The following is a 26,307-nucleotide window of genomic DNA, read 5'->3' as shown; positions in this document are numbered from 1 at the left end:
AGAATCAGACCTTTGGTATTCTGTTTGCAAACCTTCTGAATGACACATCATGCAAACTGCATCCTCTCCTGTTAATGCCACTTTACACCTGGCAAAGGGTAATTAAGCATTTCACGTCTTCTCTCGACTAGTCTTCTCTCTCAAGTACTGGCAAGAAATTCTGGTAAAAAAAATTAAAATCCCTTTCACAGAAGACAATTCTATTCTATCTACATTTTCCAGCCTTGCAACCCCTCAGATTTCTCTCCCCAGTTCATTACCAAACAAAGAAAAGAAATAGCTAGTCCAAAACTATAACACGTAGTCCTGTTTTAACTTTGCTGATCATTCTTCTTGAATGTACAATAGTGCCCTCCACTAGGTTTGACTTTGGGGCACAGCTTGTTCCCAGACAAGAACTAGCCAATGAAAGCCATGTAGGTAGACTAGCACACTGGCTCAATGCACCCTTGTGCTAGAACGTCAAGCCTTTTCTTTCACTTCAGTTAGCTCAAGTCCCGGCAGGCAGTAAATGACAATGTTATCACAGTAAGTTTCTGGATCTCAATTGCATGAGACATTCTGCTCATGAAAACTGTTGCCTCTGTAAGAAGAGGAAACTAGATCTCAAGTAATCTTATGCATGCCCGTGGCCAGGAGCACATACTGTGAACCTGTACACTCTTTTGATCAGGAGCAGATGTTGGCTAGGAAGTAGTTATAGGGAGACTGTAGCTATAGATGTCTGGATGAAGTACTTTTCTTGGAAGAATAACATTCTTCAAAGAGAACCTGCTTTCTTCAACTCAGAAGTTTGAACAATATGATAAATGCTCCTTATATGTCTAATGCTGTCTCTACTTGCACTGAAAGTTGGTTATAGCTTGAAGCTTCCGATTACTTTCATGCAGTTCATAGAAACTTCTTTTTCTGAAGCCTTGAGGGTTAAAAGGTAAAGTTCCTTGGGTCAGTTTCAAACTGCACCCAACACAGATCAGGGGACAGGGCACAGAGCCAAGATAAAGCCCCCCCACCTCCTTTGTACTCACCTGATCCTAAGGCTGTTGCATGTACAGCTGACTGCATCCTCACTGTAAGGCTAAGGGCTACTCTGGATGATGGTGTCCGCTTACAGCCCAACAAGCCAAAACTGTTGTTATCCTCCCCTCCTGTTGCCAGGAGAACTGATGCACTGAGAAGCACATGCTCTGCAATGCCCCATCTGGCCATTCACATATGCCCGCAGCAAGTTGGGCGATAGTGACATAGGAACCTCTATGCTGGCTTTGTGTCCCCTTGTACTGGAATGATCTTACCAGTGCTGAGGTGCTGGTGTTAGGGCCAGAAGCAGAGGGTGGCTGTGTTTGGTGCAAAGCAGTTCCTTTTCAGCAGAGGACCTGGCCACAAATGTCTTTCCCACTCCCACAGTGAACCTCTGGGACACTCTCAGTATTATATGTTAAACAGCAAATAAACAAATGAAATAAAATAAGGATAAATATGAAGGAAAAAAGATTTTAAATGAAAAACCAGGAACAAATGCAGAGCATGATTTAGACACACATTCTTATCAATAAGGGACAGATTTTTAACAGAGCTCAGGACTAGATTTGCAAAAGCGCTCAGTACCGAGCAGCTCCCACTGCAACCCAATGGGCTGAGATCTTCTGAAAATCTGGCCCCAATTGTGGGTGCACTTTGGAACATCTGGTCTTAAATGTAAATCAGAACTTCAAAAGCAGAACTCAAAAGAAACCGGTACAGATCTTAGGGCATATTTTTCTGCAGTATTCTTGCCAATGTCTGCAACATCTTTTTGTATTAATTCATACTGACATAACTCCCCACCCTAATCCCTTTCCTTCATATATTTATCTAGTCTTAAGATACCAGCCCGAAATAATATTTTCAAGCCTGATCCAGCCAAAAGGAGTTGCTGTGGCTGTTAATTAGATTTGCACAAAACTCAATGGCTTAACATTATCAAGGGTTTCATTTAAGCCTTTTTTCTGCTTGGGTGCTTACGGAGTTATGTCCCCCAAGTTTTCTTATGATTTGGAGTTCAAATGAACCTAAACTCTTGTAGCAAAACTCAGATGTCAAAACCACACAAAATTTCTTATCATAGTTACACATGGTTTTATTCATTATAAAGGCTTTTAACTACAGGCAACAGAGCTTTCAAAACACAGTTAAAGTGGGGATCTCTAGTAATCAAAGCAGGCAGCTCATCCACCAATAGGTGGTGCTGTATCTTTATCTTAGCGTTAAGTAATTGCTTTGTTTTGATACCATGTTGTTGTCTTGGTTGGGAGAGGGGAGCTAGGAAAAAATTGAGTCCTTCCTGTGTACTGGAGTTGTTACTTGCAGTGTCCTAATAAATCTATTTATTCCTATAAGCAAATATAACACATCCCTACCTTGACATAAAGCTCAAAAGACCAGAGAAGACCTTTCACCTTACATAGTTGTCCAAAGTTCAATACAATCCTCTGGGAGATTTCAGACCCCATTTCTCAGTATACTCTCTTTTAAGCATAAATTCCTAAATCCTTCAGTTTACATCCATTTATTGTATTTGTGTTTCTGAACTTGTGGAGGGGACAACAGCTTTGGAGTCAGTACATGGATTTTTAATAACTTGTATGTTGAATGTGGTTTGTTAGTTGAAGTCATTATGCTTTCTTTTTATAAGAAAGACCTTATTTACTGTAAAAGCAGCAAAGAGTCCTGTGGCACCTTATAGACTAACAGACGTATTGGATCATAAGCTTTCGTGGGTGAATGCCCACTTTGTCGGATGCATGTAGTGGAAATTTCCAGAGGCAGGTATAAATATGCAAGCAAGAATCAGGCTAGGGATAATGAGGTTAGTTCAGTCAGGGAAGATGAGGCCCTCTTCTAGCAGTTGAGATGTGAACATCAAGGGAGGAGAAACTGCTTTTGTAGTTGGCTAGCCATTCACAGTCTTTGTTTAATCCTGAGCTGATGGTGTCAAATTTGCAAATGAACTGAAGCTCAGCAGTTTCTTTTTGAAGTCTGGTCCTGAAGTTTTTTTGCTGCAGGATGGCTACCTTTAAATCTGCTATTGTGTGTCCAGGGAGATTGAAGTGTTCTCCTACAGGTTTTTGTATATTGCTATTCCTAATATCTGATTTGTGTCCATTTATCCTTTTACGTAGGGACTGTCCAGTTTGGCCGATGTACATAGCAAGGGGCATTGCTGGCACATGATGGCGTATATTATATTGGTGGACATGCAGGTGAATGAACTGGTGATGGTGTGGCTGATCTGGTTAGGTCCTGTGATGGTGTCGCTGGTGTAGATTTGTGGGCAGAGCTGGCATCGAGGTTTGTTGCATGGATTGGTTCCTGAGTTAGAGTTACTACGGTGCGGTGTATAGTTGCTGGTGAGAATATGCTTCAGGTTGGCGGGTTGTCTGTGGGTGAGGACTGGCCTGCCTCCCAAGGCCTGTGAAAGTGAGGGATCGTTGTCCAGGATGGGTTAGAGATCACTGATGATGCACTGGAGAGGTTTTAGCTGAGAACTGTATGTGATGGCCAGTGGAGTTCTGTTGGTTTCTTTCTTGAGCTTGTCTGGCAGCAGGAGGCTTCTGGGTACACGTTTGGCTCTGTTGATCTGTTTCCTTATTTCCTCATGTGCGTATCATAGTTTTGAGAAAGCTTGGTGAAGATCCAATAAGTCTGTTAGTCTATAAGTTGCCACAGGACTCTTTGCCGCTTTTACAGATCCAGACTAACATGGCTAACCCTCTGATACTTATTTACTGTAGGTGCTATATATAAATATCCTCCTTTATTTGACTGTTTTCTTTATATGTTTGTATAAGTGAAATGGATAGGAACAGTTTCTTTTTTGTGATTTTAAAATAACATTTTGGACCATACTTTCTGTTCCTAACCTGAAGCTGCAACATGCCTTTTTATTAAATCCTGTTTCGGTTTGGACTTGGCACATTCTATTGTATTGGAAAAAAGTACAGACAAATATATCACACTGTCCACATATCTATTTCCTAGTGTTGATACAATTATTTGGAAATGCTATATTTCAGATGAGTGATGACTTTTGTAAGTACCTTCTTTTAAAAGTAGATGCAAATTAAAACAGCATTCTGTGAAGGCACTATGTATACCACATGTATTTTAATGAAAGTACTGTAGTTTATTAATCCAAAGTAAGGAATAGGACTAATCCCATACTGTGCATAAAGCTCTGGGTTTAAAATGTAATTGTCCCTTTCTGGCATCAAAGAAGTCTCTTGCCTTGTAAAAATGGCATATAATGCAGGCTTCTCCTTTTTCCAGTGCATCTGACAGCTATTAAGTAATTCAGCTATGTACTGAAACTTGTTAGCTTGCTGGTAGCATGATCCTCAAAAGCTTAAAGGTCACCAGAAAATATATATCATTTAAAAGCATGCCATTTTGGAATAATTTGCCAAATGCCCGACATAACGAGGGTCAGAGGGACATTCAACATAGCCTTAATTTAACCCTTGCCATCTTGTCAAAATGGTCCTAGACTCCCAAAGCTGGATTTCTGATCTCAGTTACACCAGTGTAAATCCAGAGTAACTTAACTGGAGTAATTGTGGATTTACCCCCAGTGTAACTGACATCAGAATTTGGCCTCTTGTGTCAAGGTGAGCTGGCTCCCAGTATATGGTATCTCAGCACGAACTGCTCAAGACTACCCCAAAACCCACCTTAATCGTTGGCTTTCCACCAATAGCTTCCATCTCTGTACTGATTCCCAGTTCCTCTTGTATTACCTCAGTCTCCATGTGCACATAGCACAACTCAGGAGGTTTCTTCCCTGTGTAATATGACACATTCTTTATATTTGTTTTAAAAAACTGTCTTCTCAACCCTGTTCCTTTCTCTGTTTTCTTCATATTGTAGGGTCTTGTCTTCATAGGAAAGTTCACTGGTACAGTCTTAGGTGTCTGTAATTTAATCTTAGGTGTCTGTAATTTAAACCCATTAAGATAAAGCGGTGCAAACCCCTGTGTGGATGCTCTTCTTTTGGTTTATGAGTGGGGTTTTTCAACATAGCTTAAGTCAGTTGGGAACAGGTTTAAACTAAACTGAAAAACAAAGCCTCTCAAACTGGAATAATACTGTCCACACCGTGGTTTGCCCTGGTTTCATTATATTGATTTAAAAACCAATTCAAGTTAAACTGGTGCAACTTTCCTATATAGACATGATATATCTGGCTAATTTGGGGTCAGATTCTCCTTTTCTCTTATGCAGATACACAGGGGAAAAGGCCACAAGGAGCTTTCCACTACTACCTTTAGTGCACCCCAAGCAAGGACCAGGGGCAATTGCGGTCCTTGTGCTCTCTCTATGTGCCCTTAAGGACATACATCACTGCAGGGAGTAGAGGGCCAAACAGATTGAACTATAGTGCAGACAGTACATTCCCACACATACACTTGCCTGAAAATCTCGGTGGGACAATCTTTAGGACACGGCTCTTAATTTTTCAAGTTATATTTTGACAACAAATAGGCCATCTGCAAGCTCCAATATTTTTTGTAAAGCAATTCTCATTTGAATTGATAAGATAATTATTTATTTTTATGATTATGATTATTAATTATTCTCACTGTGGTAGCATCTAGCAGCCCCCACCATGGAGGAGGACCACATTGTGCTAGGCACTGTACAATGACGGAACAAATATTAATACTTAAAAACAGAAAATACAATCAAATTATAAGTGAAATACTGTATTCATTCATTACTTATGCAGAGAAAGAAAGAACAGGGCCCTTCGTTGTCTTTTGCTACTTAAATGATCCACTGCAGTAATCAGTGAAAAAATCAGTTCAGGAAGAAGAGAAAGCAGTATTCTCTAGATACTTAAGTGGCCCTGACAATTCTAATATGCCTCCACTGACAAGCTGCCCGCCAGAGCCAAGACACACAGCATCTGATCCCTTATTCCAAAAGATCTATTTTGCCAAGAGGAAATTATCACATTCTCTCTTCAAATAATATAAGTGCCCATGACTAAAAACTTCTTTATAAACATATAAATTACATATTTAAAACCCGTCAAGGAAGATTCATTTTTAACAGAGTTTGGGGGAAAAGAGGGTCCGATTCAGATTTGGCATGAGCGGGTTTGACTTCACTGGAATTTCTCTCACTAGCATCAGGTCTGAATTTGGCCTGCCCGAAGAGAATGCAAAGCTATATTCAAAAAGCTGTAATAAGTCAGAGGTTGTCATTTTCACGTAAACTGTGTTAATTATTCAGCATAACCCAACTGGGACTGACTGTACATTTTAAAGGGTACAATAATACACAAAAAGGGCTAGATTGTAAATGTATCATCTTCCCTGATTCAGGAGCAGTGCACAGTTCCACTACCCAGGGAGCAGGCCAGAGAACAAACTGCAATTCAGTAACAGTTCCTGCCCTGGTCCCAGCCATGCTCTGCACCATACTGCACAGTAGTACAAAATACTATTAGCCATTCTCTTCAGTTTCTTTGGAATTTCAGGGCCAGATCCTCAGTTAGTGTAAACTGGTTCAGGTCCATTGAAGCCAATGGAAGTCCACTGATTTACACCAGTTGAGGATTTGCCTCTTGAAGCCAATAAAGGCTGACTAAATGGGAGTGGCGAAACTGTGATGTCCCCTAACTACATTGAAAATGTGGTTAAACCATGGTATACTATATCTCCCATCCAATTTTGGCGATTTAAAATAAAGTGCACACATTTTCTCCAGCTCCTTGTTTATCTCTACGGAAGGATTACTATAAAATTTGCATAGCATTCTGTCCAAGGAATATTGGAATTACACAGCTCTGCATCATTCTATCAGTCAGTTTAGGCAAATGTATTTCTCAGTGTCCATTTCCAACACAGGGCGTGCAGTACGTTTTTTCTGCTATACTAGGAAGCAACAATATAAAGTTTGGGTTGTTTCTTATGAATAAAGTATTTTGCAGCTTCCAGCAATGGGTAATCTCCAAAAATTGCTAGCACTGAAGAGCAGAACAGGCTTAACACATTTTAAATATCGTGATGCTACGGAGGCTTAAAAGGATTTTGTCTCCCTTTTCTCTATGCTTGCTAGTGCCTTAGAAAAATTACAGAAGGGACAAGGCAAGTTCTCAGATCACAAAAAAACCACAGCATTTTTAAAAGCAGAATCTTTGAAAAGCAAGTCACCCTGATTTATCAGTTCCTTCTCTGGCATGCATCATGCCCTCTTCCCCCACAGGGGTTCTAATGATGCATGCAATGATCCATAGACAGCTGGAATCAGGAGCACCTCAAGGGCTCCATGACATACAAAATTCCAAAGAGAGGTAATAAAGTGGGGGGAGGGAATATGTGAAAAGGAAGGAGTGATACAGAAGCCATCATGATGGTATATTGCTTCCCCCCACTTATCACCAGTGACTGGGCAGCATGGCTGTTTTTCTGTGAATTTTAATTCCAATGGTTACATCTGGAGCACACTGAAGGTGGGTCTACTCTGAAAAGTGGTGATGTAGAAATAGCCTCTTTTCTGCCTAGAAATCAGAGGTATTAAGAGACAAAACTGCTGACTGAAGTGACAAACAGATTTTTACTACTTTTCATTCGTGATCGCACTACAGAGCTGATATAGAGATGGAAGAGTGAGAAGCAGGATACTAGCCTGGCTTGTACGTTGTTAACTAATTTCCAGTGACAGGGTTACTACATCTGCATAATCTCACTGAAGGTAATAGGGTTGCACAGGTGTAACTAAGAGCATTTCTACACTACAAGGGCTGCAGCTACACCGCTGTAATGGAGATACTTGTTACAGTGACGGAGGGCGTTTCTCAGTCGCTGTAGTAAATCCACCCCCTCAAGAGGTAGCAGCTAGGTTGACAGAAGAATTCTTCCATCTACCTAGCAGTGTTTACACTGGGTCTTAGATTGGCATAAGTATGTCTCTCAGGGGTGTGATTTTTTCACACCCCGGAGAGACATAGTTGGGTTGACATATGTTTTAAGTAAACACAGAATTTGGCTTGCAGAAGCTCTATGACTGGTGATGAAACATAATTTAGTAAGAACTCGACTTAACTTTTAGATTCCAGGCTGCGTGTGCATGGGCTTGGCTGTTAGAAAAGACTTAAATTGTGAACTCAGGAAATTTCACCTTGAAATCACTGAGAGGCAACAAATGTAGATTTCCCCTACCCCCAAGCCAGTATTCAATAATCACTTTTCTAAGTAGAGCCAAACTTTAAACTCCTGATTTAGCTATTTAAACAGATGCTTCAACGTGAAACTTCTGTTGAGCCTGGCAGACGAAAGGAGCCTGGAGAAATAGACAGAAAAACAACCAAAAAAATTACAATCTTTAAGCATTTTTACAAAGGTTATTTATACCTTAGGCACATTACTCAGCTCTGTAGCATATACATGAACTGATCTCAGGATAAAAATAGTCATGAAGCTAGTGGTTCCTGGTGGATTTAACTGGTAGTGGGCAACTCAAAAATCACATGTCTGAAAGGATTTTACCTGCTATTGTTATGAGTAACACCTAAGATCCCTAGAACAGAAAGAGATTACCGGGGATGGGACGGGGGTGGGAGAAATACCCACATTATCTTCACTTTTTCATTTGATTCTCTTTGTGTATTTGACCACCCTTTGAATATAGTCGGTTTCACTGTTTGTGTTGCTGGTATCTGTCTTTCACACAGCAACAGGGGAGAGAATTTAAAAAATATTAGGAAAATATGATTGGCAAGGAGACTGCAGGCGGGTGCACTACCTAGAAAATAGTATGCTTTATATGCTCTTTTTAATTGACTACATGTCAAGTTGACAGTGTCTCTTTAAATTAGAGATGGACTGTAGAAGGTTCACTCACTAGGTAGTGTGCTCTCTCGCGGCTAGGCACAGTGTAGCAGCCCTTCTGTGTCTGTTGCCCCTGCTGGCAGCTACTCTGTTCCTTCTTACTACAGACAGCGAGACTCATCCCCTCCAGGGTAGCAAAAACTCCAAACGGAGCACGAGGTCTTTGTTCTTCTGCACCGGGCTTCAGCCCTGATCTGGGCTCCATAGTCCTTGTTCCCTCACTCCAGAGGCTTATACCACCCATTGTTAGGAGGGTCATAACGGGAACCCAGGCCCGCCTTCTCCTCGGGTTCCAGCCTGAGGCCCTTGTGATAAGCAAGTAGGGCCTGTTTCTTATGATCCTTCCCAGGGCTGTTTCTTACTTTTGCCTGTATGCAGCATCTGTCATGGAACTGTGCTCTCCTGCCTCCCTCCCTGTAGTTTTGTCTTTCTGTGCCCCTTTTCTCAGTTTGTTGCTGAGGAGCTTTCGCAGGATGGCGCTGGCCCTCTGGGCCACCACCTGGAGCCAGTATGAGCTTATATTGCAAGCTCTCTCTACTCCCAGTCCTCCCTTATTGGACCTGCAACACTTCCTTTGTACGAACCACCCAGTCTGTTTGTCCCCAGCTGGGTCTAATCCTTAATTACTTGTCTCCCTCTCCCTCCACGTGCCTTCACAGAATGGCTCTCTGGCTCCCCTTTACCATGTCCCTGCCAGTGTGGGGTTCATACACCCCATGATGTGGGCAAACTGGTTCAAATTGAGAGAGAACTGGCCTAAGTTTTGTCCAAAATCAAACCATATGTAAAGTTGATATAAAGAGACTCAGTAATTTATCATTAAAAAACAAAAACACAAAACAAAACCCCTCTGCACTTCCTTGTCTTCTCTGGACCTAGAGCCAGACACATGAAAATATCGAAAGGCGATTCTTTGGGTATTTCTGACCTTGTTGAAACCTGGAAGCCCTGAAAAATCTTGAGTGAACCTGTTTTTTTCCAACCCAATTTCCAGACCAAAGAAAAAAAAAAGAAGCAGCAAATTGAATCAAGTTGCTGGGATCTTTTGAGTTTCATTCATCGCTACTTTAAACAAGATCTGACATCAGCAGAAGGGTTCAACAAGCTAAACAGCAAATTTTCCTAAATGAAGGCCATGCCTACTCCTATTGAAATTAATGGGAGTTTTGCATGATTCAGAGGTAGTGGGACTTTATATCCCAAGTTGAATTATGGCCCTGATCCTGCAGTTGGAGCCACTAGCACAGAGTGCAGGCAGATACCTGGTCTGCCTTAGTGGAAACAATAGCAGGATCCAGGATCATAATTGCTCTTAATCTTTAATTAAGAACATAAACTTTAGTAAAGCCATAAAATTCCCTTTTCATTTAAAATAAGAAGCACATGCTCAGTGTTTGATTACATTATATAATTTGTAATTCCATTTACTTTTCCAATGGCTTTTTACTCTAGATCTCTTGAAAATCAACTACAAACTTATAACATTCTACTTATTGAAAACTGTAGTGTCCGTGACATCCATCAAATGCACAGAGACTGTGATAACACAATGTTATGACTGCAAGTGCTGACTTGCAATGTTCAAAATGTAGCAGTTTCATACAAGCAGGTGTCAAAACCATATGACAGAGTAAGGTTTGTAAGTTTCAGTCCTGACATTTTACAATTGATAAAAATATGACCAGGAAAGTGTTTTACTGCAACTGTTGCTCTTTCCGGGAAGATAAAAGCAACAAAAATTACCTCAAAGTCAAATATTAATGTTTTAGAGTGAGGATTTTTCCTAGTAATTTCTGATTTAAGTGTAATTCGATTAATATTATGAATGCTTTCATTTTTGGTCCTAAATTGAGCACTGCTTTTTATTTTATTTAATGATTAGTGTCCTGCTCTTGTTCCCATGGGAAAATTCTAATTTATTTAAATGGAAGCAAGACTGCGGGCCCAAGATATTAGGTTTTGAACCACAAATAAAAGTTTGAAAATATTTTTGGATGGACTAGCCAGAAGGGAGCACTGTGAAATCCTGAATAATTATCCAGATTTTAGGGCAGCATTTCATTTACTTTGGAAATATTTAGATGACTGTGGAAAACCAGAAAAATCTCAGGGCATGGCTACACTGGAAACTTCAAAGCGCTCCTGGTAATCCACCTCCATGAGGGGATTAGCTCCAAACGCTCGGATCCTGTTTACACTAGCGCCTTAAAGCGCTCTGACTTGCTGCACTCAGGGGGGTGATTTTTCACACCCCTGAGCCAGCAAGTTAGAGTGCTATAAAATGTAAGTGTAGCAAGCCCTAAGTAAATTCAGGTTTCAGAGTAGCAGCCGTGTTAGTCTGTATTCGCAAAAAGAAAAGGTCATGAAAGCTTATGCTCAAATAAACTGGTTAGTCTCTAAGGTGCCACAAGTACTCCTTTTCTTTTTAAGTAAATTCAGTTCTTCTTGATACAGTCTAGTATTTTTTCACTCCCTTAGATTAGTTATTGCTAATACATACTGTAGCTCAATGCACCACAATAACCACTTCAGTTGCTCTCCTTTCTAGAGATTCACTCCACCAAAGCCCATTATGTCTCCAGTAAACTACAGCACGCATCTTAGCACTACTGAAATGTTATGATGGAATGAATGGTCTTAGATTGCTTGAGACTTTTGCAAAATGTCCAAGTGTCTTGCTTACAACACTCCTGCTAATACTTCTCAGAATGATGTTTGCTTTTTTTGCAACAGTGTTGTTTTACTGTTCACTCATATTTAGCTTGTGATCCACTCTGAGCCCCAGATACCTTTCCACAGCACTCATTCCTAGACAGTCTTTTCCCATTCTGTACGTGTGCAACTAATTGTTCCTTCCGAAGTGTAATACTTTGCATTTCTCCTTATTGAATTTCATCCAATTTACTTCAGACAATTTCTCCAGTTTGCCCAGATCATTTTGAATTTTAATCTTATACACCTTAATAATCGTGACTTTTCTACTGGGACATTAGTTTAAAAGTGGGGTTGACACAGAAATACCACATCACTTTGATCAGTAAAAACCATACAAAATGACTCTACATCCAGCCCATGATTATGGATTTTCTCCATCTGAGGAACAATTCCCTGTAGAACTTGAAAGCTTTCATTTCCACTACCCAGACCTATCTGAAGGTTCACTATGCTCTAATACGCCTGTGTAATTGAAAAAGTAGCTTCAAAAGCAGCCACAGAGGTAGTCTAGATTTGGGTTACCACCTGCAGCCATGCCAATACATGCTGCGATCCCACTAGAGCTCACAAACTGAGCAGTGTCAACATGCATCGGTACTGGGATGGGAGATTTCCAAGGAGTAGACAGGGGCTGCCAGGAGGGCTGTTCATGATGCCTTGCTGTCTCAGAAGCAGAGTGCCATGGAGCCATTGCACAAGCAGGGTGCTAGAGGGCACTGTGCTGCTGGAATTCTACCGGGGTATAATATGAACAAATTTACACAGCATCTGATACAGGATTTCTGTATGCCTTGCAAACACTAATTATAGCTTCACAACACCCTTGTGAGATCTGTATTATCTGAAGCATGAAGCAAGTAAAGCCAAAATTTTCAAATTTGGGTGTCTAAGTTAGGGATTTAAAGGCATATTTAGGCACCTAAATACAAGTGGCCTAATTTTCAGAAGTGCTGATTATCTGCAGCTCCCATTGAAGCCAATTACACTAGGATTTTCCCCTACTCGTGTTTTCTCTCTGCGTAGGAACAGCAACACTGTTCTTTAGCTTATTGCAATGTCACTATAAGAAAATGGTAATTATGTGGTGGGTTTTTTAATTGTAAAAGCAGTCACGAGGACTTGATCAGTAAAGGCATCAGATCCAATATGTCAGCAGTAATTTCACAGTTCTCATTGGTTTGTGCCAAACCCTGCATTGGAATCCACAAGACTGCAACATTTAAGTAATAATGATGCCTTTCCACAGCGTATTCATCAGTTTAGCTCACATGTGAAAAAGAGGGAGGTTGTGTCCTCCTAGGAACTATTTAGCCATACTGCAAAGACATGGCATGAGTAGTTACAATGTGGCATGATTCATTATTCTAGATAGGTCTGGCTCTAGAATCAGAGGGATTTTGAGGCCCGCTGGCACAGCGACAGGGGGAAATGTGCATAATGCCTGTCTGTATCATGCCTGGCTCAGTCAGCTGCACTAGTACTTCACTTTAATGAACACCAAGTTTATTCACAATTGTTCAACTGTTTTAGATTTAGATTAATTGTGTTTGATTAATATATATTACTGCATCATCTGCCTTGAAATGGAAACGGCACAAACTTTGCTAAAATAACTTGTAGCCCAGTGGGCGAGTTTGCTTTATTATATTCACTGCTACTGTAGCCCAGTGGGCTAGTTTGCCTTCATTATATTTACTGCTTTGCATTATATTCTGCTTTGCATTATATTCAGCAGTAATTCATATGTCTGGGGCCTTTCACCTAGATAAATGGACCTAAAGCATAAGGTCCATGTATGACTGTGACGTTTAACATAGAGTATGCATTAAAGCAGATTGGCATAGGGGCTTTCCTAAGTTCATACCCTTTTAAACTTAACAGGTACGCCACAACTTAGAACTTGGAAAGAACTGAAATAACCAGTTAGGACAGAAATAACTAATGTGATATCCAACCACAAAAGGGCTATGATAACGAATTGATGTATATAATAAATTGAGATAATTGAAATACTAACCTACAGGAAAAAGACACTCCAACATTAGTGAGGTGAGGAAATACAAATAAGGAGGAGGGAAAAATCCCCTACTGAACACTGTATACATTGAACATCATGGCGTCACTGTAACATATTATAAAAGTGGCGTCCCAGCCTAGGGGCAGTAGGAAAAAGAGATGTAGTCCTTGGGAGGTGCCAGAATGATGGCTACTGGTGATGATGGGGAAGGTGATGAGGAAGATGATGGCTAATGTTTCAGGTTGTTCTACAAGGGATGGTGTGAGTATATGATAAACTATACCCGTAAATATAAAAGAGTTCCTATATTGTGAGTGTTGCAACTGTGCAATCAGGGTTCCCAACTATATAATAATTTAAATAATACTGGGCCTGATCTTGGGGCAAGAACCTGTCTACCCTCCAAGTGATAACTGGAGATTCTTAAGTAATCAATATAATTAATACATAATCTAAGATCAGGTTACAGACTGTCTAATTTCAGTATAGTGTACCTATTCTAAGTACCTGTACCTCTCCTACTAAAATGCTGAATTCCTCAGAGAGTATCACCAGAGACTCTCTACACTGCACCTGGACCAAGAGTGTACTAGCTGGGCTACTTTTCCTTTCTCCAGCCACATAAAAAGGACTGCATCAGAAAAGATAGTTCAACTATATACCTAGACCATAGGAAGTTAGGTTCCTATGTTTTTCTTTTGGGATCTGATCCAAATGAGGCCGATGGAAAACCTCCTACTGAGGCTTTGGATAAGGCCCTTAGGGACCTACATAAGTACAATTTTCATAACAGATTAGCACATGGTAGTTCCCTCTGAATGCCCATGGACTCAAGAGCTGAACTTTAGGCACCCAGTGCTGAAAATCATCACCCAAGTCTCTGATCTCTCTCTTCACTAACAACAACAAGGCCTATACACACAGCCTGATAATCTACGTCCTCAAGGAGCTCCCAGTGAAGCCAGCACCTTGTAGGACTGGGCCTTTACAGTCCACTTCAAAATGTATTGAGACTTTTTACCCTGCTGGTTGGTAAGTGGGGCAAAGAGAGGCAGAATCCTCTAGTGATTGATGAGAGGCCCTACTTAAAAAGAATAAAGGGATTGAGTTTCAAACAGCAGCAAGGAAGAAGTATTTGCAAATCACAGAAAGTTCCTCATAGGGGTGTTGTGAGGTACTACACTAAGGGTTGGGGACATACAAGTACCCTGTGATTATTATAGACAGACTTTTTTCCCACAAGGTTTCATGAAATAATCGTGAAACCTTCCTTCCCACAAGAAAAACCTCTATTCGCAGGCAGGATAGTGTTAGTGGCAAGTGGGGGAGAGAAAGCTTACTCCTACTGGTGTCATTCCATAACCTATGAAGGCCCTAGTGCATCGGCTTGCAGGTCATTGGTGGGGCTGTCTTTTGTTGTTCATCTGAACAGCATGCCCTTGCCTAGTCACAAATCTGCACAAAACACTCAGTCTCAAACATTTTTTCTTCATAATATATTTTTTTATGAATTTCTGACACAACGCCAACTTTTTTACATTGCCATCATATTACATCATGGTATGGTCATTTCAAGTCTCAGACATGATCTAGAAAGCTACAATAGAATGAGACATTACAGTGTGAATGTTGCACACCAGATCATTTGGTAGAACTTAACAGTCAGCTATATCTGCTGACTGATGTACCTGCCCATTTTTGAAGACCGTCTCGTGGTGTTTTATGTTGCATTTGTGTGTTATAAATAATGTAAGCATTGTATTTATTTTTCCCAAAGAGCCTGAATGTCAATTAGTGTATGCCATAAATAAATATTGCTCAGTTTCCAGATATCCATATGAAATACAAGAAGGGACAAGGAAATAAAAACTTGGATGGCTGCCAGTTTCATAGGCTGAGTAACGTCAAGCTAAGGTTCAAAAGAGATCCCACCATATTAATACTGGAGCTCTATTATCTGATACAGCAGTAAGTCTATATTTTGGGATCAGTGCTATTTATTATTGAAGAAATCTTACCCTTGCAGTTCTGGTGTACTGGGAAGGGAGAAAGAGCATTAATGAAATGAATCTTCAGGCAAGTAGTAAGGCAATATTTCTACTCATGGCTGAAGAGGGCATGAGGAGGAAGAACTGGCTACTATGCCAGCCTGTTAGGTTCTGAAAGAAGCTATATTTGCCAGCAAGGGGGCACATCAACCCCCCCAACCAGCTATTACATGTAGCATTGTCAGCAACACACATGACCTGAGGTACATTCTCCTCCTTTACCGCCATGTGCACAGGGCTGGTTGAAAAACACATTTTTTTTCCCTGCCAAAAATTTTGAATGAACAATTTTCATTTGAAATTTTTTCCATTTTGGGGTGGACATTTTAGATATGAATCAAAATTTCCATTGTACTTGGGCTTTGGAAAGGGAAATGTTTTCAACATTTCAGATTTTTCTTTTCCTCTTTCAACCCCCACTTATTCCTCTTTTCTCTCCCTCCCTCTCTCTATCAACTTTTCAAAACTTACAGATTGTCAAGAGGAAAAATGAATCACTGCAACTTTACCACCATATAACTTTTCCAAATGTTCTTAGCTTCCAGTATTTGGAATATTTTGGGGGTTATCAAAAACCCAAAGGAAAAATTCAGATTTGGAATCAAACAAAACAATTAATTTATTTTAGAAGCCTTCCACTAAAAAATGGAAAAAAATTCATTGAACACAAAGTTTTCCTGTAATAATTTTCTATGAGGCCTGACTTTGGGGGCAGAAAATTATTTTGTTTGAAAAATTTTTACAAGCACTTAATGTGCATCCTGCAGTATGCCTCTTGCACTGCAGGATCCTGGAACAGAAACACTGACCAGACTCACAGAGGGATAGACTGTCTTGTTTGACTTCTTGAGTTCTCTTCCAGCCCTACATTTCTGATTCTATAACCCTACCAGTGCTAAACAGTGAAGGGCCTGACTCTTTTTAGATCACTATAAACTACTATTTACAATATTACACTGTTGCTGACATCTCCAAAATTAGCCTGCATGCAAATCATTTGTCATACACTTAGCTCTTTAAATTTTAAATTTCCAAGTTATCTCCAGATACCATAGTCTTTTATTCAATTACATTGAAGCTATTTACACATAGTGTTATAAATAGAGCTGTTGGGGTGTCTGTTTCATGGGAAACGTGGTGATTTCAAAATTTGTTTTTGTTCCAGATTGGATCAAAAATATCTCATTTTGAAATTTCCAGTGAAATGAAATGTCCACACAAAAAAATTGTTTCAGATCAACTGAATTGTATTGTTTTGATAAAACATTTTGAAACAATATATCACTGGAATTTATGATCTAATATAAAATAAAACGCAGCTCAAAACATAATTTCGTCATAATCTACACATTCCCACTGAATTTGTGATTTTAAGGAACTGGCATTTTCTGATGGAAGAAACATTCATCTGGAAAATTTTCGATCCGCTTGAGTTACAATGCACTGAAACACATTTTGTCAATAACAGTATTGGACATGGCTAGACTCAAAGACCCTCTTCTGTCCCTAGAGTAGATGTTATCTTATTCTGTAAAATCTTCATACGCAGAGCACCAGAAATGACATTGGAAAGAGTCCCACAGAGAGAGCGAAGCACATTCTACAGCATTGATTTCACTGGGCTGGGACGAGAGGGGAGAGACTAAAATAACTGTTTTTTCCATCGCTTTTACAGTTAACAAAAGTAAATATACTGTCACATGACATAGCTCTCTGCCTGTTTCCATGCTGGATGATCTCTTTATATGGGCTCTTCTGAGTCTTTCTTTCTGGGATTAAAAAGCGCTTTCATGAGCTCCTTTAAAAAACTGTATCCCAATCACTTTACTTTTATGACACTTTTGTGTGCAGACTTGCAAATTTCTAGTAATGGCTGAGCAGTGCAAAAACCAAACTAGAACATAAGAATGGCCACACTGGGTCAGACCAAAGGTCCACCTATCCCAGTATCCTGTCTTCCAGCAGTGGCCAGTGCCAGGTGCCCCAGAGGGAATGAACAGAATGGGTAATCATCAAGTGATCCTTTCCCTGGTTGCCCATTCCCAGCTTCTGGCAAACAGAGGGCCAGGGACAGAGGCTAGGGACAGCCCTTGATGGACCTATTCTCTGTGAATGTTTCTAGTTCTTTTTGTAACCCTGTTATAGTCTTGGCCTTCACAACATCCTCTGGCAAAAATTCCACAGGTTGACTGTGTGTTTGTGAAGAATTTCTTCCTTTGGTTTGTTTTAAACCTGCTGCCTATTCATTTCATTTGGTGACCCCCTAGTTCTTGTGTTATGAGAAGGAATAAATAACACCTCCTTATTCGATAGCATTCTCAGAAAAGAGCAAGCTGATTTCTGGAAACTGTGTGGATGCACAGACCACAGCTTCACTCTACAAAACGTAATAAAACAGTGCTTAGAATGGCAATGGCAACGCTTTTGATAGCATTTACAGGACCAGCCTATGGTGCATTCTGCAGGCATATGGAATTCCTTTCCATATAATCAACGTCATCAAAAGCTCCTATTTCAACTTTACATGCAGTGTTGATCACAGTGAACTCAGTTTTGAAGTCAAAACAGGAGTACATCGGGGTGTGTCATGCCTGCAATCCTCTTCAACATTGCCATCAACTGGGTAATGCAGCATACAACAGAAGACATGCCAAGAGGCATTAAATGGACACACTTCTCATCCCTTGAAGACCTGGACTTTGCAGATGATGTCGCTCTCCTATCACATATCCAACACCATATACAAGAAAAAACAACTCGACTCAATGCATTCAGCCAGCAAATTGGACTGAAAATCAACCACAATAAGACAGACATCATGGCCCTTAATATTGCCTCACCATCACCAGTATGCATAGAGGATTATGTTCTCACCAATGTAGAAACATTCACATAGTTGGGTAGCACCCTGATGGCGGAACAAGCCAGGACATCCCGAACAAAATCAATAAAGCCAGGAACACCTTCAGGAGCTTAAATACAGTCTGGAAATCATCAAAATACAACACCAAAAACAAACTCAAGATTTGTCAGCGCTGTATACTTTCAACACTACTTTACAGTGAAGAATGCTGGGGAATGAGAAAGTATGACATGTCCAAACTGTTTTCATTCCATACAACCTGCCTCAGAAAAACCCTCCACATATCTTGGCCCAGAACACCAAGATCTATTGACAGAGTGCAGCCAAGAGGGTCTGAGCATCATCATTGCCAGGAGGCGTTGAAGATGGATCGGTCATGTGCTTTGGATGGAAACTGATTCCATCACCAGAGTAGCAATAAGATGGAAACCTGAAGGCAAGCAAAAATGAGGTCGTGCGAAAACATCATGGCAAAGAGCTGTGGAAGCCGAGCTGAAAAACCTGGGGCACAGTTGGGGAACCACTGCCAGAAACAGACAGGAGTGGAGGAGCTTCGTCGCTGCCCTAAATGCCAGAAGCGTAATAGGAACATGATGATGATGATTTACTTTCTCCACACTAGTTATGATTTTATAGATGTCGGTCATATCCCCCCTTAGTCATTTCTTTTCCAAGCTGAAAAGTTCCAGTCTTATTAATCTCTCTTCATATGGAAGCCGTTCCATACCCCTAATCATTTTTATTGTCCTTTTCTGAACCTTTTCCAATTCCAATATATCTTTTTTGAGATGGGGCAACCACAATTGCATGCAGTATTCAACTAAATATCCAACTCTGAATTTCAGTACAAAGACTTCAGCTGGTTCATATTATCTGAGGAACAAATGAAGAATATTAAAGAACTACAAATTCCTAAAGTATTTTTCTCACCTAATGTATTTCACTTGGGATTGAGGCCAAGGTTTTCAAAAATAGGAGCCTAAAGTTGGTGCTGCACCCTGAGCAGCTCCCATTGCAGGGAGAGCCCAGCAGTTCTGGTTCGCATGGATCATCCAGTGGCATAGGAGCCAGTCTTCCCAGCACTCACCCTCTCCCTGCTGCTGGAATAGAGGGGATGTCTGGGGTGAACAGGCACTACCAGAGCTTCCCTGTGCTTTCCTGCCTGCTGAATCCCATTATGACCTGTCAGGGCTTTTGGTAGCTGGCATAATTCAGAATAGGTTTTAGGCTGCTCTCTTGTTGATGCCACACTGCTTGCCGGCCCAAGAGTGCCCTCTGCATCTCTTTACCTACACCACATGCCCCTCCAGCAAGAGTTGAGGGCAGGATTGGGCTACTAAAAAAGAGAGAAACATAGTTTTGTTGCTAGTGCTCCCTGAGCACTGGAAAGCAGGAGACCATCTTGTACAGATCATGGCACTTCAGGGTCCAAGAGGACAAGCCAGGCCAGGATGTTTCTGAGGCCATAGCCCTGCCCCCTCTCCATCTTTGAACAGTAGCTTAGCATCAGAGCAAACGTGGTGGAGTACAAGCTACTCTTGCAGTACAGGGCATTCCCTTCAGCAATCCAAGACATTATTTCTGCTCCTTGACTATCCATCCGTAATTATTTCAGAGGCCTTGCTCTAGCGGTGCCCCTTTAGCAGCACTCCGACTAACAATATCTGCAAAGAATTCCAAAAGGCTCTAAACATTGGAACAAGCTTCAAGAAAACACGTCTTGAAGATGCTGCACATCAACATGCTGAATGTGTGTGTGTACTGTAATGCCATCAGAGCGCAGCACAGAAAAGCGCTTTACAACCATAGCAAGTCATTTTTCAGTGGGAGGTGCTTGTTAGATTTCTGTAACTGAATTTGTCACATTTGTCATGTTGCAGGTTGAACCACTCATATTTCGGATTAAAATCAAACCATTTCATGCAATGTCAAATTCTCCAAAGAAACAAATAATCCATCTACATTAGTCTGCCTGTCCCCTGACGGTAGCTGCTGATACCAGTATCTCAGCTTCATCTGAAACATAGCATGGCCTCATCTTACCATAGTTCCACAGTTGCTCAGAGAGTACACAAAATGAAACTGGTGTTATGCTTTCAATCAACCAGTCTCTGTAATGCTCCGGTTATTTGCTTTCATCGGTTTGGAAGTTTTCTCACTAAATGTGAGGGCAAGTTTACACCCAGCCCTGCATGGACTGGAAGGGGCAGAGGGAAGATGGCGCACAGGACCTGGAGCTGCACTACCTCCACAGTACAGGGGCACGATAGAGCCTGTGAACCCCAATCCTGTAATGTGAAGCACATGGATGAGTTGACTTTTATGGCTGGCTTCAACATGGTGTGCAGGGGTGCAGCAATCTGACTAGGCACAACATATTGCAGGGTTGGGGCCTCCATCTGGACCCTCATTAGCTTTAAAAGTGTTCATGTCCTCTCTGTAGTGTGAACAAAAGTCTTGGATCCACCATTACCTAGAAGCCAGTGCAGACTTCAGCAATTATAGCAATAATTGTGCCTAGGAAATGAAATATTGTTGTCTGCTGACAAGGCTTTTGTTTTGTTTTGTTTTACACAAACACATGGGGCCATAGTGTTTAAGAGGTCAAAGAAGCACATGCCACCAGAAGGGGGCAGACTGGGTATGAAAGGATCCAAGGTGAGAAATAGAGCATCCAACTGAAAGTTCCATTCCTACCCTACCAACTTCATTAAACTCTAGGGGTATGTCTACACTGCAGTGAAACACCCACAGCTGGCCCATGTCAGTGGACTAAGGCTTGTGGGGTTTGGGCTGTGGGGCTATAAAATGGCGGTGTAGACATTCTGGAACCCTGGGACCCTATGAAGGCAGAGGGTCCCAGAACTCAGGCTCCACTTCAAGCCTGAACATTTACACTGCAATTTCACACCCCTGCAGCCTGAGCCCTGTGAGTCCTAGACATCTGACCTGAGCCAGTTGTGAGGGGTTTATTGCAGTATAGGCATACTTTAGGAGTCTAATTAACAATTGTGGTACATACTCTTTGCCCTCCCATTTTGCTTATAAAACAAAGTCGTCTGCACACTCAGAATGACCTACGTACCACAGCTGCACCATTTCCTTCTTTCTTCTTACTTTCAAGACTCAAAGCAACCAACTTAACCCCATTGAAAAGCTTTACTGGTATGTAGGTTAAAAAAAGATCAAGACAGCATGATCTGGTATTTCTGGACCTAGCGTGCCCCCCGCCCTTACTGTTAAAAGCATGACCCTTATTCTCCCAGCAAGGAAGATCTGCAACTGGATCAGCAAGTTATTGTAGGGCTTCAGTGTGTGAAAAGTGGGCCCAAAATCAGTGTTATTCAGTCTTCTTTGGAAAGTGTTTCAGTTCACTGTATAATTCATTATAATTCAAAATGCTTTTTTTCCTCATAGAGATTATACAACACTATTTGAAGACCCCATTAGCGCAATCTCATGGGTTAATAAAATGATCAGATATTTAAGGATCATGAAGGTCATTAAACTGCTTATAGTATATAAAGTAACATGTCATTTCAAGACAATGCATCATATCTAATACAGAGCTTTTTGAAGCACCAGGAGGATCTGGAAAGCCAGTTTTGTTTACGTAAATATGTCCATCTTCAGTACAAAATTTGACTCTCTCAATTACCTTTCCACAACATCCTCTCCATTCCAGCAAGTCGAGCTGTCCCGCATCACCAGGTCCCCATCACACAGCCTTTCTGCTATAGAGGCATAAAAGGTTCGGGATCGTTTCATGTAGTTGATGAACTCTCTACAAATTAGGAAGAGAAGAAATTAACAGCAGAGCAGTGAATTCCTGGGGTAAGTTAAATCTTTGGTTCATGGTTCTGTAAAATTAAAAGTTTGCAACCCTTTCAAAAAGAAAAAAATCTAGCAAAGTTAATTTGCTCTTGTTTAAAGTGCATTCCTGTTGTTGATGTATCCTCCATCCCTATTTACCACAGCATTAATAGATTACATTGTGTTTAAAAGGTAGCGTTAACAAACAGCATTAGTGCATCCCACATGGATTGAAAAATTCATTTAAAGCTTTTGTATCAACAGAGAAAACATTATTTGTTTTCTGTTAAATGGATGTGTTCTGTCTATAACTAAAAGTCAATATTTTTACCCTCCCCCCCAGCCAGGGAGTGATTAATTAAGATGCTGTCAGTGCTATTCCTGGATGGAAAAGGCTACCTATAACCAACCATGCAGTCCTCCATTAAGTGACTTGAACATACAATTCAAGTGTAGAAAAGCCAACCTTGTTGAGAGGGGGTTAGCACCACCCCACCATTGCCTTCCATGTCAGCTTTGTCTTAAAAAGGATGCTCCCTCTCATCAAGTCTGGTGCCCTGCCAGTAGTCGTGGCCTGTGCTTCATGTTTTGGAGGAAAAACAAAAAGTCTGGATAGTGCAAAGAGCCTGTTGTCTGATGTGGAATGGAGGGAAAAATTCCTTCCCAGGGGCAACCAGCTGATGTCCTAATACATGATTATACCTGTCTTACTAAGGTAACCATATAAAATAAATGTTTACCCACATGACCACAGCTTTACCTCAGATACCAGAGTATTTCTCTGTGTTTAGAATTCCAAGGAGTGAGATTATGGGAAGTATTTCTGTAACCTTAGGTACTCCTAACTGGTACCCTTCATGTCTAAGCCTTGGTGCTATGAAAATACTGTTCTGGACATGATGCAAAGCCATGCACAAAAACTGAAACTAGCGCTCTAAAGGTCAGTTGTTGCTATTCCTGCTCTCCCATGCCATCAACACTGCAGTGTGGAAAGACAACAAAACCATTCTGCTTCAATTGCTTCCAGGGGGCAGGCTGTATAGGGCGACATTCCATGGACAAGGGGTTTGGTGATATGGTGGGTCGCATTGCACGGGAGTTGTCAAGGTATTTGTTACTATGTTGGGGACAAAGGGGGCCTTTAGCAAGACTCAACTCCCCAGGATGTAGCAAACACAGCAGAGTCGCTAGACACCCACTCCTGCCAAACCATGGGTTTGGGGGATGGATTCCTTTTCCTCTAGCCCTTCTTAGGCCTAGTTTTCACTAGGAAATAAGAGGTTTTACAACCAAGTTTTAGCTACTATGGGGTAACTAACACATGGTTAAAGCCTAGCAGGGACACAGCTGTTGTAGTTTTAACATGAGGGCAATTATTTGGTTCTAAGGAAGATATGATCTGAGCCTATTCATGTCATTTTAGCAGAACTGTGCATCACTTTGGGTTCACAAGCATGGAATGAGCACCTCTGCCTCTCCCTTTCCTCCTCCTCACACATTTTCTCTCTGCTTGGTGCAGTAATTAAATAAGTAGTAAACCTATGACTTAGATACATCACTACCTGCCCCCATAGGATCGCCTTAAGGGCTATCCATTGTATGAAGGTTGCAGAGATGCCTAGCTTGAAGGTTGGTCAGTCTACCAAACACACTGCTCTCTCAAAATGCACTCTTCTAAGAGTGTGCTGTTCATCTTAACCCTGTTTTCCCAAAGCTGTAAAGTCCTTTGGTATTCTTGAAAGATTTCAGTTTATGTTGTACATACATAAACACAAAGTCTCAAAATAATATCTTAGCAAATATAAAATTACGTGTTGATTTCTACTGTTTTCATTTCTTACAAAGGAAAACTATTTAAATTTTAATAGGAACATTGTATTTTCCAACGGTTCACATGGTAATAAACCATTATTGATTTCTAAAGTAGCTGTATTCAAACATCTGTCTTTCCTAGATCAGAGTTGGTAATGGAACCAAGAGCCTTATAATTTGGATGAGTTACACAAAGAGACAACAAAATATGTCACCTTGTTTTCATTCTTACCGAGAGATTTTTTTCAAACTTCTGGATTTGTCATTCTTTGAAGCTTTCAGAGGCAGAGAACTGGAATAGGCCGGGGAGAATAAGCATCAATCAGAAGAGGTTGGGGGTGGGGGAGAAGCAGGAATTCAGGCAAATGAGGAAAAGAAATGAGAAAAAAGTAAAAATTATTTGAAAGAAAGGGTCATCAAGCACATGCACAGGATTATCTCAGAAAACAAATGAGGAAAACTATCATGAGATTTTCCAAAGTATAGATACAATTAAAAATATGTCAATGCATTACTGAAAAACATCAAGGCTGGTGGTTGAAGAGCTTTTTCCTAAGATAGCTTCAAACAAAAATTACAATTACAAATGCAGCAAATACAACAACATGCTAAAAATAAATTCTATGGACTTGAAATCTACCATATCCATATATGGAATGAATGAGTTGTAAATACAGGTCAGCTCTTATGTATATGAGAAAACAATAGGAAAAAAATGGCTTTGCGCACCACACAAAAGGAAGTACAAGTGGAAACTCTTCGTTTTTCAGGGTAATGAGCAATTTGTTTAATCTTTTCATGGTTATGCAAGTACAGATTTTTGTGCTGTTCAGTTCTGGGACTCAACAACTGATAGCATTGAATGAGACAGGACTTCATGTGCATAAGAACCACCCTCCAAAGTAGAAAAGCCAGTTCACAGGATCATGCCAGAGGAAACAGCTAAAATGGATTTCTCTAGGAAAGCCCACATTTCCACAAGATAATGGCTCTTTTAGCAGTCCAGATTCAAGCATACATATGTGTTTTGTGGTTCTGCCATCCTGAGCTGTATAGAAATATTTGGATTAACTATTTCACATATGGTGGGGAGCCTGATGACGCTCTCATTTACATCAGCATAAATCAGGAGTAGTCAGTGTAAGATCAGGCTTTGGATGTCTAATCACCCCTCAATACTTCTGCATAATGCAATGGCTTTGTTGGGAGCTATACATGCACATAAAAGGCAACACAGACCCTTGTGCACCTTAGATACCCAGTGAAGCTTTACTGAAGAAAATGGACTATATTTTCAACAGCACTGAGCAGCACAAAGCGGAAGTCAGAGAGTTGGGGGATAAGGTAGCAAAGGAAGGCTGCTCTAAATTACTGAGACTGCTAATGGCCCTGAGAAGCCATTATAACATCCATGGATGGCCAGTGTGCTGAGATGCCCTGACCACTTCCTCATTAACCCACCATGTTCCCATACTGACCACATGGAGGGATGGTGGCATGGGAGTACTGCTACACCAGTTCCATGCTGTGCCACTAGAGGGTCCCCTTTGCACTGGGGTGATGCTCCTAGTGGGCCAGCTAAACACAAAGCAGCCCTTATGCTGGGGAAAAACAATGGCCAATGGGCACTATGTGCATGGGTCAGACTACCAACACTTGTTCTGAGTTGTTTTAATCTTCTCCATAGCCATTTGATTTGCAGTTGGCATTAACAATGTGTTTTGTACTTCCTCTTTGATAAAATTCGAGCATTAAACACACCTACAGTTAGAGCCAACAGATACATTTAATTCAAATCAAATAGGTAGAATTGATTTCATACATTTCTTAAGAAACTCAAAATTAGTTATTTTAATAAAAATAAAAGACTCCCGGGTCACAAAAGAACAATGAAACCCTGACATAGTAAGATTTCAAATGCTGCCTTCTCTAATTAGAGACCAAATGCCATGTTTTATTTCTTTGCTAAGCAGAATATATTTCTATATTTGTAGGTAGATCTGTATCCAATCTGTGTTTAGTGGCGTGAAAAATATATTAAATACAGAACAGATACTAAAGGAGGGTATTTTCGCTTTCCCAAGTGTTCTGATCCAAGCCCAAAGAGTGTTTTGTGCTGAAATAAACAATAAAATCCCAATTTACTGATTGAGATATATGCTCTGT

General features: G+C 40.7%; 1 protein-coding gene across 4 annotated transcripts in view; it reads right to left on the bottom strand.

Moving 5' to 3' along the window:
- Positions 1–26,307, bottom strand: part of LOC140917371 (glypican-5-like) — a 609,804-nt gene that overhangs the window by 345,002 nt on the left and 238,495 nt on the right. For 2 of the 4 annotated variants that reach the window (XM_073360049.1, XM_073360046.1), the window contains exons 5-6: positions 24,374–24,433; positions 22,175–22,300 (exon numbers count right to left, since the gene is read on the bottom strand). The exons of 1 other annotated variant lie outside the window; for it this stretch is intronic. In XM_073360049.1, the coding sequence (XP_073216150.1) occupies positions 22,175–22,300; positions 24,374–24,433 (186 nt within the window). The remainder of the gene's footprint in view (positions 1–22,174; positions 22,301–24,373; positions 24,434–26,307) is intronic. One more of the 4 variants, XM_073360047.1, reaches the window with a different exon arrangement.

The sequence above is a fragment of the Lepidochelys kempii genome, chromosome 9, assembly GCF_965140265.1.
Source record: "Lepidochelys kempii isolate rLepKem1 chromosome 9, rLepKem1.hap2, whole genome shotgun sequence".
NCBI classification, from domain to species: Eukaryota; Metazoa; Chordata; order Testudines; family Cheloniidae; genus Lepidochelys; species Lepidochelys kempii.
Note: the sequence above shows the minus strand (reverse complement) of the source record. Positions and strands in the feature narration are given on the sequence as shown.